The 14869-nt window shown below is 44.7% G+C and overlaps 1 protein-coding gene across 1 annotated transcript in view; it reads right to left on the bottom strand.

Annotated features, from left to right (window-relative positions):
- Window positions 1–4750: 4750 nt before the first annotated feature.
- LOC149472058 (uncharacterized) overlaps window positions 4751–14869 on the bottom strand; it is a 29691-nt gene continuing 19572 nt past the window's right edge. The window contains 4 exon segments of the mRNA XM_089693339.1: window positions 4751–5560; window positions 5563–5961; window positions 7501–7842; window positions 13407–13673. Coding sequence (XP_089549465.1) covers window positions 5400–5560; window positions 5563–5961; window positions 7501–7842; window positions 13407–13673 — 1169 coding nt within the window. The 3' untranslated portion in view covers window positions 4751–5399.

Raw genomic sequence — 14869 nt, 5'->3', positions numbered from 1 at the left:
CTCACACTACTGGGCGTTTGTCCATTTTGACATAGGTTGCTGGCAGATTCCAGGACTTCCATAGGTTCCGCCAGGCCCCATATCGGCCATGGGCCCCCGTACCTCCTGGTCACGCTGCTGCTGAGCCCACAGTGTGACCTGGGTCCCTGTACGGCCTCCCATTGCTTACACTCTGCCATGTGCCACTTTGAGGTCTCCTCACACTACTGGGCGTTTGTCCATTTTGACATAGGTTGCTGGCAGATTCCAGGCCTTCCATAGGTTCCGCCAGGCCCCATATCGGCCATGGGCCCCCGTACCTCCTGGTCACGCTGCTGCTGGTCCCACAGTGTGACCTGGGTCCCTGTACGGCCTCCCATTGCTTACACTCTGCCATGTGCCACTTTGAGGTCTCCTCACACTACTGGGCGTTTGTCCATTTTGACATAGGTTGCTGGCAGATTCCAGGACTTCCATAGGTTCCGCCAGGCCCCATATCGGCCATGGGCCCCCGTACCTCCTGGTCACGCTGCTGCTGAGCCCACAGTGTGACCTGGGTCCCTGTACGGCCTCCCATTGCTTACACTCTGCCATGTGCCACTTTGAGGTCTCCTCACACTACTGGGCGTTTGTCCATTTTGACATAGGTTGCTGGCAGATTCCAGGACTTCCATAGGTTCCGCCAGGCCCTATATCGGCCATGGGCCCCCGTACCTCCTGGTCACGCTGCTGCTGGTCCCACAGTGTGACCTGGGTCCCTGTACGGCCTCCCATTGCTTACACTCTGCCATGTGCCACTTTGAGGTCTCCTTACACTACTGCGGTTGTCCATTTTGACATAGGTTGCTGGCAGATTCCAGGACTTCCATAGGTTCCGCCAGGCCCCATATCGGCCATGGGCCCCCGTACCGCCTGGTCACGCTGCTGCTGGGCCCACAGTGTGACCTGGGTCCCTGTACGGCCTCCCATTGCTTACACTCTGCCATGTGCCACTTTGAGGTCTCCTTACACTACTGCGGTTGTCCATTTTGACATAGGTTGCTGGCAGATTCCAGGACTTCCATAGGTTCCGCCAGGCCCTATATCGGCCATGGGCCCCCGTACCTCCTGGTCACGCTGCTGCTGGTCCCACAGTGTGACCTGGGTCCCTGTACGGCCTCCCATTGCTTACACTCTGCCATGTGCCACTTTGAGGTCTCCTTACACTACTGCGGTTGTCCATTTTGACATAGGTTGCTGGCAGATTCCAGGACTTCCATAGGTTCCGCCAGGCACCATATCGGCCATGGGCCCCCGTACCTCCTGGTCACGCTGCTGCTGAGCCCACAGTGTGACCTGGGTCCCTGTACGGTCTCCCATTGCTTACACTCTGCCATGTGCCACTTTGAGGTCTCCTTACACTACTGCGGTTGTCCATTTTGACATAGGTTGCTGGCAGATTCCAGGACTTCCATAGGTTCCGCCAGGCCCCATATCGGCCATGGGCCCCCGTACCGCCTGGTCACGCTGCTGCTGGGCCCACAGTGTGACCTGGGTCCCTGTACGGCCTCCCATTGCTTACACTCTGCCATGTGCCACTTTGAGGTCTCCTTACACTACTGTGGTTGTCCATTTTGACATAGGTTGCTGGCAGATTCCAGGACTTCCATAGGTTCCGCCAGGCCCCATATCGGCCATGGGCCCCCGTACCGCCTGGTCACGCTGCTGCTGAGCCCACAGTGTGACCTGGGTCCCTGTACGGCCTCCCATTGCTGCTGCCAGGAGGCAGCAGGGTCGCAGCTTTGTCAGTGGAGGCAAACGGCCACGGAGTAGAGCAGCAGCTCCACTGCAGCCTACCACCACAGCCAGTAGTGGTGCCGGTGTGCACGGAGGAAGTAGCAGTCAGCCAGTGAGGAGTAGCGGGTGCAAAGTTTCCTACTCGGCGGTGTGGCAAGTTTTCGTCAAGCCGCCCGAGGAAGTAAACGTAGCCTAATGTCGACTATGTGGCCAGAAAGTCAAGCGTGGCCAGGGGGCCCATGTTGGGACTACAGCGTTGCGTCAGCATATGCAGCGTCGCCATTCGGTGGCCTGTGAAAAACGTGATAAAGATACGGCGGTTCTGCCTGCCCCAGCCCAGGGTTCCATTTTGTCATAGGGTGCTGGCAGATTAGCGGCCTTCCATAGGTTCCGCCAGGCCCCATATCGGCCATGGGCCCCCGTACCTCCTGGTCACGCTGCTGCTGGTCCCACAGTGTGACCTGGGTCCCTGTACGGCCTCCCATTGCTTACACTCTGCCATGTGCCACTTTGAGGTCTCCTTACACTACTGCGGTTGTCCATTTTGACATAGGTTGCTGGCAGATTCCAGGACTTCCATAGGTTCCGCCAGGCCCCATATCGGCCATGGGCCCCCGTACCTCCTGGTCACGCTGCTGCTGAGCCCACAGTGTGACCTGGGTCCCTGTACGGCCTCCCATTGCTTCCACTCTGCCATGTGCCACTTTGAGGTCTCCTTACACTCCTGCGGTTTTCCATTTTGTCATAGGTTGCTGGCAGATTAGCGGCCTTCCATAGGTGCCGCCAGGCCCCATATCGACCATGGGCCCCCGTACCTCCTGGTCACGCTGCTGCTGAGCCCACAGTGTGACCTGGGTCTCTGTACGGCCTCCCATTGCTTCCACTCTGCCATGTGCCACTTTGAAATCTCCTCACACTCCTGCGGTTGTCCATTTTGTCATAGGTTGCTGGCAGATTACAGGCCTTCCATAGGTGCCACCAAGCCCCATATCGGCCATGGGCCCCCGTACCGCCTGGTCACGCTGCTGCTGGGCCCACAGTGTGACCTGGGTCCCTGTACCGCCTCCCATTGCTCCCACTCTGCCATGTGCCACTTTCAGGTCTCCTCACGCTCCTGCTGGTTTCCATTTTGTCATAGGTTGCTGTATGGCCTCCCATTGCTGCTGCCTCCACCGCCACACTGTGGCTCCAAACACTGGTTTTGGCCCCGTGACTGGCCAAAGGAGTGAAGTGTGCAGTGATTCTAAGATCGACGGCACTCATCTGCATGTCATACTGACAGACAGTATTATTTCTCTTCCCCAGCAGACTCCAAGGGCATTTCAATTAAAGGTACAGTGTTCTGCACTAATATTAAGTCTCTCTGAAGCCTAGAAACACCCTTTTTTAAGTTAAATTCACAGCGAATTTATTCGACTCGAATCGAATATTGTCCACGAATTCGCCGAATCAGTCGAATCGAATTTTTCATTTCTTCGCTCATCTCTAATACCAATGATGGGACACTATTCCTCCCACTGATACCAATGATGGGGCACTATTCCTCCCACGGATACCAATGATGGGGCACTATTCCTCCCACTGATACCAATGATGGGGTACTATTCCTCCCACTGATACCAATGATGGGGCACTATTCCTCCCACTGATATCAATGATGGGGCACTATTCCTCCCACTGATACCAATGATGGGGCACTATTCCTCCCACTGATACTAATGATGGGGCACTATTCCTCCCACTGATACCAATGATGGGGCACTATTCCTCCTACTGATACCAATGATGGGGCACTATTCCTCCCACTGATACCAATGATGGGGCACTATTCCTCCTACTGATACCAATGATGGGGCACTATTCTTCCCACTGATACCAACGATGGGGCACTATTCCTCCCACTGATACCAACGATGGGGCACTATTCCTCCCACTGATACCAATGATGGGGCACTATTCCTCCAACTGACACCAACGATGGGGCACTATTCCTCCCACTGATACCAACGATGGGGCACTATTCCTTCCACTGATACCAATGATGGGGCACTATTCCTCCTACTGACACCAACGATGGGGCACTATTCCTCCCACTGATACCAACGATGGGGCACTATTCCTCCCACTGATACCAATGATGGGGCACTATTCCTCCCACTGATATCAACGATGGGGCACTATTCTTCCCACTGATATCAATGATGGGGCACTATTCCTCCCACTGACACCAATGATGGGGCACTATTCCTCCCACTAATACCAACGATGGGGCACTATTCCTCCCACTGATACCAAGGATGGGGCACTATTACTCCCACTGGGGCACTATTCCTCCCACTGATACCAATGATGGGGAACTATTCCTCCCACTGACACCAATGATGGGGCACTATTCCTCCCATTGATATCAATGATAGGGCACTATTCTTCCCACTGATACCAATGATGGGGCACTACTCCTCCTACTAACCATCAACCCTGCGGCCATGTTTATACGCACTGATGCTGGGGCCAGGACATTTTGTATCCTCACTGGTCCATCCTAAAGTCTAAAGGATAGTATACTAGCCCTTTGTTTGAATAGTTTGGAGACCCCTGTACTAAGCAATTGTTTTATTTAGGTTCATACAGTAAAAGTACAGTTTTTCAAAACCTATCTTAGTTCTAAAACTGATTTTGTGCACCCGGTTATAACCTAGCCTGAGTTTTCTGAATGCGGATCAGATTTTCGTTGCTTTTTAAAATAAAGAACTGCTGCACCACTTAACCTATTTGGCTCCAGTGCAATTTTTTTTTTAATTTTCACATACATATAAAAATCTTAATTTTTGGCAATAAAATTTCTTAAACCCTCAGAACATTATATATTTTCTGTAGAATAAAACGTTGATAGTTGCAATTTTGTCTGTCACATGATATTTGCGCAATTGTTTAATAAACGCAAATTTTCATGAAAAAATATAAATACAATTAATTTTAGTGCAAAAACACACAATAGAATACCCATTTTTTTTTATTAATATTGAAAGGATGAGGTTGCATTAAGTAAATCGATACCAAACGTTACATGTCCTAAAATTGCATGTGTCCGCAATATCGTCAAAAAAGAAAAGAAAGAAAAAATTATTTCATTAAAAAAATTGATTACAGGGCCAATAATTAATAGTTGCATGGATGATTTTTGGAGACTAAGGATGTAATGTCACTCAAGACTCAGCATGCACGTTACAATATAACTGCAATCTTTATACAGTTATCTTTAGATTTACGAAAACCATGTAATATATAGACAAACATAAACTATCTAATCAATGTATATCCAATCAGGCAGCCCCATACACCACAAAGTTGTTGGTAGATCTAGAAGAAATTGTACAGTCAGTCTGTAACCTGTGGTGAGCTTTAAGAAATTCTTCTGGTTTTTTGACTTAACTTGTAGAGTTGGGAGAATCTGCTGTTACTTCTCCTGTTTCTGTCCCATGAGGATTACTGGATTCCTCCTCTTCATCTGAAGATGACATCGACAAAGAGCTGTCCATCTAAAGGGTAGTGTTAGTGTCTGTTTCTGGTGTAGATGCTGGACTTGGATCTCCTTTGTTTTCCTACTTCATCTTCAGAAACTTATTCTTTTGGATTTTCTTCTGCTATGAGGAAAAGGGGGCATTTTGTGTTAGGTCCTTTACATCCATGTTATCAATATTGGTGGATTCCTCTTTATTACCTTCCTCCAACTTAGGTGAGGAAATGCCTCTTGGTAAGGCAGTGTCAATGTTTTCTTCTTGGTCGGGTTTTATACTTCCTAACTTTGATCTTTATGGACCTGCTCAGTCTTCACAGACGATTCTCCTATATTCTCTTTTGCATATGGCAAATGGGAAGGATTTTGTATAAGACCTTCTGCCTTTATGTTATCACGATTTTTTGATTCCTCCTTATCACCTGGTTCCGGATTAGAGGAAGAACTATCGATTGCTAAAGTAGTGTCAATGTTGTCTTCCTTCTCCACATTCACAGGACACTGTAGTTGCTCCTTAAAACCTTCTTTTAAAGTTTCAGTTTCCGATTTACATGTTTGTTGTTGGTCAGATGATTGAGGATTGTTGTTTTCTGCTATAGCATATTCTGTACATTGGGTATTTTCTTCCTCTATATTCTCATCTAATGTATTCTTCCTGTTACCTTTAGTCAAGGGAGCCTGGTACTTTCCTGCAATTATTTAAAATAAAATGAAAGTGTATGTGAAGATAAAGTTTACAATGCATTCAAGGACATTTTTGTTTATTGCATCTATATCATTAAAGTAAAATAAAAATTCATAATAAATACTTTTCACTCATTTTTGTAAAATGCTCTCTTGACCTCTATTCAATGCAGTATTTCCAAGTTCTGATGGTTGGGAGCAGAGACTTTTTATGATGATCACCAGCTTCTGCCAACATCACATATCAAAAGAAGTTATTTTGTTTCCTGGAGATGGTTCTGGCGCCTGCCTACTGTAGAATAAGAGGTGCTGTCAATCACTGTGGACTATAACCATGGGCATGTCACTGGAAGACTGCAGGGTTGCCATGCTAGTATATGGTTGTTACCTATGATAGGTCAACGAGTTCAACCTGGTGACAGGAAAGAGCAGGAAGCTTGGGAGACTTGCAGGATCACCAGGTATGTGTGCTTCTTGGAATAATGCCTCCCTCCAAAAAGTCAGTAACAATATGGATTAAAACAGTTTTCAATTGATTAGAGTCTTTTCTAAGCTTACAAATATTGTGTTTGCAACTGTACTGCATTATTTTTATATGGTATGTAGCACCCCTCAAGTTTAGCTAGGGGGAGCTAGACAGGTTTTTTTAGGCAGAGGCTGAATAGCAGCCTGGGATGAGTCAGCCAGGTTACTGTGGGTCAGTCCTGATACCTCCCCCGCTCTAGAAGATTTAGAAGTTTCTAGAAGGCAGTGGATGGGGGTGAGGAGGGGCTTATCTGCATAGTCAAGGGACTCTGACCAATCCCGAAGCAGGAGTCTTGGCATGGGGTCAGAACAGCCCTTAAGTATGAGAGAGCCTGATCAGGAAGCAGTCAGTGATGGGTGGAAGTTGGAGTGAAAGGCTGGAGTGTGGAGCCTGGGAAGGGGCCCAGAGAGGGGCATACCTGCAGGCAGGACATAGAAAGGTGGATCTCTTGGCCCCAACTGTCCCCTGAGAGAGGACAGCCTGGGGAGCAGGGAAGGAGCCAGCCCAGCGTAAGGCCTGAAGACAGCCACCAACCCACAAGCTTACAGGAGAGGACTGAGTGATTAATCCTGCACCCACTGGGGGGAGGGGGGGGGGGCAGTCAGCCAAACCCAAGTAGCTCTTCATCCAGGGCTGCTTTACTAAACTGGCAGCATTTGGGTCCCCTTGCCTAGATATTTCCTCATGCAGCTGGGTTAAGAGGAGATTTACTTTGGGGTTTGAGGTGGTACATCAGGAAAGCTGGAGAAGAAATCTTTTGTCTTTGGACATAGTTGCTAAGGAGCTTGTCCGCAAGTTGCAGTTTTCTTTGGGCACCCCATACACCCCTCAACCCCATCCAAGTTCAATTCCCCTTGATAAAACTAAAAGAAAAACAAGTTCAAGGACTGTTTACAGTCTCCAGTGTGCAAGGTCTGAAGAAAATGCGTGTTTCCTGGCTGTGCAGAACTATAGGAGGACCCAAAACACAGTGACTCCTAAGGGGGCAATGCTACAGGTATATAGAGGAACTTCTCACCTTCCACATGTACCGGTCCTGTACTTCTCTCTATCACACGATCTGGAAGCTCCACTTTCAAGATAAATTCTGATTCGTCATCTGATTTCTCTACAGGTGTTAAAGCCAGGTACGTTATGTGGGTGTTTGGGTCATCAGATGCCTCATCTTTTTCTATAGTTTGGTGCTTTTTACCATCATAATTTGCAGCAATAACATCACCAGTAGATTTCACTTTTATATACCATGTAAATTTGTGTACACCTTGAATATAATTACGAAGTCTACATGACAGTGTGGCAATTTTTCCTGCTATCAGTTCTGGTACTGTTATCTCTCCAATCTCCGGATCAGGCAGCTGTCCTGTAGAAATGCAGAGTGTCAATGTATGGAAGAGAATGAATAATAATACAGTTACACATTGCATGATACATCTTACAATTGTAGATGCGGAATACAAGGAATTTTCACATTTTCTTCCATGTGTAGAGCTGGCAGGAGAGGAGCAGCCATACGGAAGCTCAATGTTTACACTGCTGCCCTTGTTAATGTTTTTGAGAAGGTGTATGTCTGTGCCATGACAGGGGCAACTTTCAGATACGGTTGCAAGAAGATACTGCAATTATTGAACTGAGAACAGCCATTGTTAAGCCCAATTCTGGCCAATAGAGGCACACTGAGGATGTGAATTGCCAGAGTCCCCGGAGGATTGTGGGAGGTGTAGTTTGCTACAGACTGAGCTAGCGCCAGACTCTGGAAAGAAATAAACTACAGATTCCAGAGGGTCTTGAGGGCTGGAGTGAAAGGAAGGAGGAGGGGAGGCTCAGTTCCAGACCAGAAAAAGAGAGAAATTTTGGAGGGATGAAGAGTGCCTCTGACTACCAACAGACTGCTCACCTATACGAGAAAGGGAGAGAGGAGCTGTGACAGACAGTTGGTGATACCAAAGAGTGCCTCTGATGCTGATCTAGGATAAAAACATTGTGGATGCTGCCTGACTGTGCTGTTAACAGGAAGGAACAGGAGATCCCCTTCTTGCTGATAAAGAGTTGGTGAGAGGCCACTGGCCAACCCAGCACTACACTTTGATAAAAGACAGAGACAGAGTTGTTTGCAAGAAGCACACTATTTGTGTCTGTATCAGTTAAAGGAACACTACCCTGAGTACTCCAACATAATGGCTGGGCCCCAACAAACTGGCCATCAGAAGAAACAGAGTAGTGCATCACTGACAGATGAACTGTTGTTGTGGTATAGCTTCCCTCTAGGTAGGGTTATCCAGTGTGGGGTTTAGGAAGGGCTGTGCTTTATGACAATTATTGTTTCTGAAGCCTATTTCTCTTACTGTTTGGCAATTGCAGTGTATTTCTCCTAATATTTATTCACTACCGTATATTTCTTCTATAGTTTAACTTATCCTCTTGCTATTACTTAACCATTTGCTGTATCATTCCTGGTGTCTATGCACCTTAAGCAATTGGGGTATATATACACATATAATCAATAAACATTCCCCACACAGCAGGTGTATCAGAGTATGTTTTGCTACCTACAGAGTTGAGAAATAGCGGTTCCTTCTGGGGTAAGCACATATTATACTGCATATTGGAAGTTTATGTAAGGAATATCTTTTATTTTTTTAAATTTAGGCCAACTTGAAGACAAATTGCAGGCAATAAAATCTGACAGAGACAGGGGCGTAATTTCGAATCATGAGGCCCAATATTTTATTTATTACAGGTACTTACAGTATATAGCGCTGTCAATTTACGCAGTGCTTTACATATGTATTGTACATTCACATCAGTCCCTAACCATCTAGGAGCGTACAATCTAAGGTCCCTAACTCACATTCTTTCATATTGGGGACAATTTAGACAGGAGCCAATTAAAATACCAGCATGTCTTTGGAGTATGGGAGGAAACCAGAGCACCCAAAGGAAACCCATGCAGGCACAGGGAGAATATGCAAACTCCAGGCAGGTAGTTCCATGGTTGGGATTCAAACCAACAACCCTAGCGCTGCTAGGTGGAAGTGCAAACCATTTACCCACTGTGCTGCTCAACAGCAAAATGTTGATGGGGCCTCTCTCTGTAGCAACTCAGCTGTGTCATTGATCTTAACATGTTTGCCTCAATCAGTCTTTCTCAACCTATTTGCCCAAGAGAAACCCCAAAAATAATTTTCAGATTTTGAGGCTTCCTTGATAAAACAAATTCATTGGGGGTCAATGGAGAAAATGCTCCTTACATTGGAGGTCAGTAGGAAGAATGCAGCTGTTACAGTGGTGGTCAGAATGCCACCCTTCAGGCATCTAACATGATCATTGGTGCCATACTGGTGGCTTTGCAAAGTGGCACTGGCCCTGGAACTATGCAAACGCCATTGAATGGGAGGTCAGTCAGCCACCTTTGGAAGAATCCTGATTGAGAAGGGCTGGCCTAGATCAAGGACAGGTAGCGGGAGAGCATAGCCAAGACACTTTTAGGAAGCTGTGCTTTGGATAAAATGTAAAGTTGTAGCAGCAATAATGAATATTAAAAATAATAACAACAATAATAATTTTTCATATCATGAGAAAATTATTAATCTTCTTGCGCACAATTCCCCTTGAACCTTAATATAAACTTCTTTTAATTCTGTCATAATGTGCTAGTTTGCATCACATGCTATCCCGTTATGGCAGACTTACCTGAAAACGAAACCCTCCAGCGGCGCACTGTCACTGGTCCCATTGCTTCCATCTTCCTTCCAATTTCGGGAGCTTTAGTTGTAGGAATGGCTGAGCCGCAATGGCATCACTCCCAGAAATGCTCGTGGGCATTACCGTGAGTTCTGAAAGGACGACACATTCCATTCAGAGCCCAGCGCGCATGTGCCGGTGGCGTCAAAGTAAATATCTATATTTAGTGTACCTATAGGTAAGCCTTATTATAGACTTAAATAAAAAAAAACTATATCATGGCGCAAGTGTGACCATGTGAGGGTTAATGTACTAAAATAAAGCTACAAGTTCAGGAAGACGCTGCCAGGTGAAATGTACGTGGCAGTATGATTCTGTCACTTCTGGGTCCTACATGACGTCACATACGGCTCACTAACATGAGGCTTGGAATGCATGCCAGCTAAATACAAATTGGCTGTACAGACTGGTGCTGGGTTACCGGCACCATACAATGTGAGTGCATTTTTACTTAATTTATGAACCATGGTTCCCAATAAATACTACATTTAGAGCACATTTTATGGATATTCGTTTTTATTTTGAGCTTCTTTGAGAGCTACTACTACAAGAAGCGGAGCCTGGAGACCCACTATATCCGAGCCTACAGTTAGGGATATATATGTCATTTGATTATCCTAGCGTTATTTGACCATCCAGTGGGGGTCAACGCCTTCCGGTGAGTGGGAAATTCATTTCTTACTCACTTGTGGAGAAGAACCTATTGGATCAATGAGACACCCTCCTATGGGACTCTCATTTACATTTCCTGGACTTTACATACCCTGTATTAGATTCACTATTACACGTGGTTTTGGGAGAGCACTTTACATATATTTGTATTTCAACTTTCATGTTATATGACACATATGTATATGTTGTAATTTTATAGAGCAAGCACCTGCCTATTTATTATTATAGACTTACCTATAGGTGAAAATCATAGTGACTTTACTGCCAGTTTAATGGGCCCCCTCCTACCCCAGGTACAGTAGGAGTTGCCTGGACTGCTATGGTTATTGTTATGCCGCTGAACAGAGGTTTTCACCTTTCCCCACTCATCCAATGTAAACAGATTTTTTATTTTCAGAGACAGACATGAAAAATGGGCGAGCTACTAAGAAAAAGGGGGATTTCAAGGGACATAAAGTGTAACTATGGTTGAAATGTAAAATCATATATTCACCTCCATATTGTATTCATTTATTTCTAACATACTCCTATTAATCTGACACATTTCCTTCCATGAATTCTGTGTCACTAGGCCCTGTGAGTAGCACTGCTGTGTCGCACATTTCACAGAGCCTTCTGAACTACAGAGGCGCTGAAGGGAGGAGTTTCAGGAGGTGGCAGTGTCAGCACAGGAATTACTGCTTGCAGGCAGCAAGGTACCATGGGCTATGTAGTCCTTAGAAATGGAAACTAAACAGCACCAGGAGTTGCAAAGCATGCAACCAGGAATATGTTGGAATAGATGGCCAGCAGACAGGAAAACTCAAAACATGAAAGATTTTTCAGGTACGTTTATATTGGATTGTCAAATATAATTATTGTTTTACTGTTATTACTGTTAGTGCTGAAACTGTATGCTGTGACCATAGATCTCCTTTAATACCTGGACGATTCTTAAGTGAGTCAATATACAGATTTAGGTATCTTTAAAAGTCAAGATAATGTTGAGAGTTAACCACTTCAGCTACGGAAGATTTTACACCCTTCATGACCAGGCTATTTTTTGCTATTCGACACTGCGTTACTTTAACTGGTAATTGCGCGGTCATGCAATGCTGTACCCATACTACATTTATATCACTTTTTTTCACACAAGCTGGTCTGATGAGTCTCCTAAAGATGATTGTGCGTGAAAATTCAACTAGATCAGTTTTTGAAATACTCAGACCAGCACATCTGGCACCAACAAACATGCCACATTCAAAGTCACTTAGCCTCCCTAGCGGTCTGATTTTGTCAGTATTTCTGTGCTCAAAGCAGTACATTTTTTTGCATGGAAATATGTTGTTTTTTTTATTGTATGCCTGTAATTCTTAGGAATAACTCACTGAAATCTGTCCGAACAAGAGTCTAGTAAACATCCGGGGTATGATAAAATTTGAAACACGAAATCATAAATTATAATATAATAAATAATCATAAAAAATAATAATATAATAATAATAATAAATTTAATTCAATAATGTCATCAAACCAAAAACACTGAAATTTGAAATAGAAAAAGTTCACACATCACTGAGCTCAGTCGCAGAATCGTTTTCAGTGTCTGATGAGGAATTTCCCCCACGAATCATTATCACTCAATTCTGCAAGTGGTTCTGATTTACTATCGCTGTTCTCTAGCCGGTCTAAAACCGCTTTTGACCTAAAGGGACGCTTTTTGGACGCCATGGACTTTTCTCAGTTTCCAGGCAGAAAGAACAGTAAAAATGCAGGCAGGGCGCAGGACAAAGCACTCGGGACAAAATGTCTGTGAAATGGTTTGATACAGGAATGGAATACTATCAGATTTTAGTGTATTGAGTGAATGTCACATTTTTTAATTTTTGAATTTCCCACCGGTTCCGTCCCCGTATGTCCCGACGCTCACAGGGAACGGAACCCGGAAGACAGATGCCGGCATCGGCCGGAGGAGATGGCCAGGGACACTGCAGGGGGGACATTGCTGGAGTGAAGGACAAGGTAAGTGCTGGAGGGATCCCGGAGCAACGTTCCAGGTATTCCCGAGTGTAGCTCGGGGTTACTGCTTCTGGTACTGAAAGTTTACCCCAAGCTACACTCGGGAATACTGCCAGGGGGGTTAAATCCCCTTTCTCCCCCATTCTGATGCTCGGTTTGAACTTCAGCAAGTTGTCTTCACCACGTCTAGATGCCTAAATGCATTGAGTTGCTGCCATGTGATTGGCTGATTAGCAATGTGTGTTAGCAAGCAATTGAACAGGTGGACCTAATGAAGTGGCCGGTGAGTGTGTATAGAGCAGTGAGTGATCTTTTGTCATCCTAGGAAAAGAAGCGTGTTACCAGTATTATTATTGTGTAAAAATAAAGGAAAAAAGCCTGAAAAGAAAGGAAAGGAATGCAGCCACCACATCCAAGAACAGGTAAACTGCAGTCTATTACATTTCAGTTTATAGGTGTAGATACGCTTTAAGCTTTTCTCTTTTCATGTGTCATGTTAACCAAGTTACTTACGCTTCTCTGGTGTGTTAGGATTTGCTTTCGGTGTAATAGATCTTCTTGCTTGAGTTACGGTTCTATTGCTTTCTTCTCTTTTATTTGGTCTCTGTTCATCAAATGACCGTCTCCATTCCTGACCAGGAGATTGGAAATCTTCTTTTGTTAGAAGAGGTTGTTCAGGAGATCCAGGACTTTTGATTCCAGTTTTCTCTGTAGACTGGCTTGGTTTGATTGGAGTTTTTTTCCTCTTTATTGATGTATCAGATGGGTTTTCTTTGGCCGCTAAAATATCAATAAAGAGTTTTGCTTAAGAGCTGATTAATAAGAACAGATTTGTTAACAAACACTAATCCATTCATAAACACTGCTAAAAGTAATTATTTATACAGCCATATTGTGAAGTGAAAAAATGCTGTGCATTATAGCAGGCAATATTATTCATTGAGTGGCCCCGTGCTTTGCCTTGCTTTACATTAAGGATGGTGTCTGTTTTGAGCATGTGCAGGACTGCTGCTGAGATGATACTGCCATCTTGTGTTCAATCAGTACATCACTGGATCTTCATCATACTTGGTGCAAAATACACCTCCACAACATGAGTGTATTTCTAATGTCTAATTGATGAATAAAAGTTTAAAAGGATAAAGCACCATCTTGAGTTCTTTTTAATGAGGAATACGGCTGATACAAAGATGCTTATCAGCAGGGAGCTTACTTTGGAGTCTTCATTCAGCAAGCTGATCTTCAGAGTCAAAATAGGACCAAAAGTGCAGTTAGACCGTACCATTGTATAATGTGTGAGGTGAACAGATATAAGGTGGAGGACGTTTTTGCACGGGAATTGATGACAGATGCACACATTTTTTGTTATTCAAAGGAGGGTTCACAGAAGAACACTTTATTGATTTATTTGAGTTTTTGAATCACTTTTGTTTGACTCATACTTTTATATACTTTTACTTTTTTATATAATTTTTCACTTGGTTTTTTGATATATAGGAATTGTGCAATTGTTTCATGTAGCGCAGCATGATTGTATAATTTGCCACACTGAGACATGGGTTGTGTGCACTAGTGGCTACAGTAGCTATACGTTTAATTTTTTGTTTTGTTTTCATTTCACCATAGTTAGCGCTTGAGTTATTCAATTTATTTTAAATTATTTACACAACGCCAACAGTTTACACAGCACTTTACAACATAAGGGCAGACAGTACAGTTACAATATAATTCAATACAGGAGAAATCAGAGGGCCCGGCTCATTAGAGCTTACAATCTAAGAGGGAGGGTCAAGGGATACAAAAGGTAATACCTGTGGGGGATGGGCTGATAGAGAAAAAAAAAAGTACAGCTGTTAGGTGGAGTAGGCTTCTCTGAAGAGAAACGTTTTCAGGGATCGCCTAAAACTGGACAGAGTAGGAGATAGTCGGACAGATTGAGGTAGGGAGTTCCATAGGATGGGAGAGGCTTGGGAAAA

The sequence above is a fragment of the Staurois parvus genome, unplaced genomic scaffold (genome assembly GCF_062004578.1).
Source record: "Staurois parvus isolate SC_StPar_1 unplaced genomic scaffold, SC_StPar_1.0 ptg000024l, whole genome shotgun sequence".
NCBI classification, from domain to species: Eukaryota; Metazoa; Chordata; class Amphibia; order Anura; family Ranidae; genus Staurois; species Staurois parvus.
This window is presented reverse-complemented; position numbering and strand designations above follow the sequence as displayed.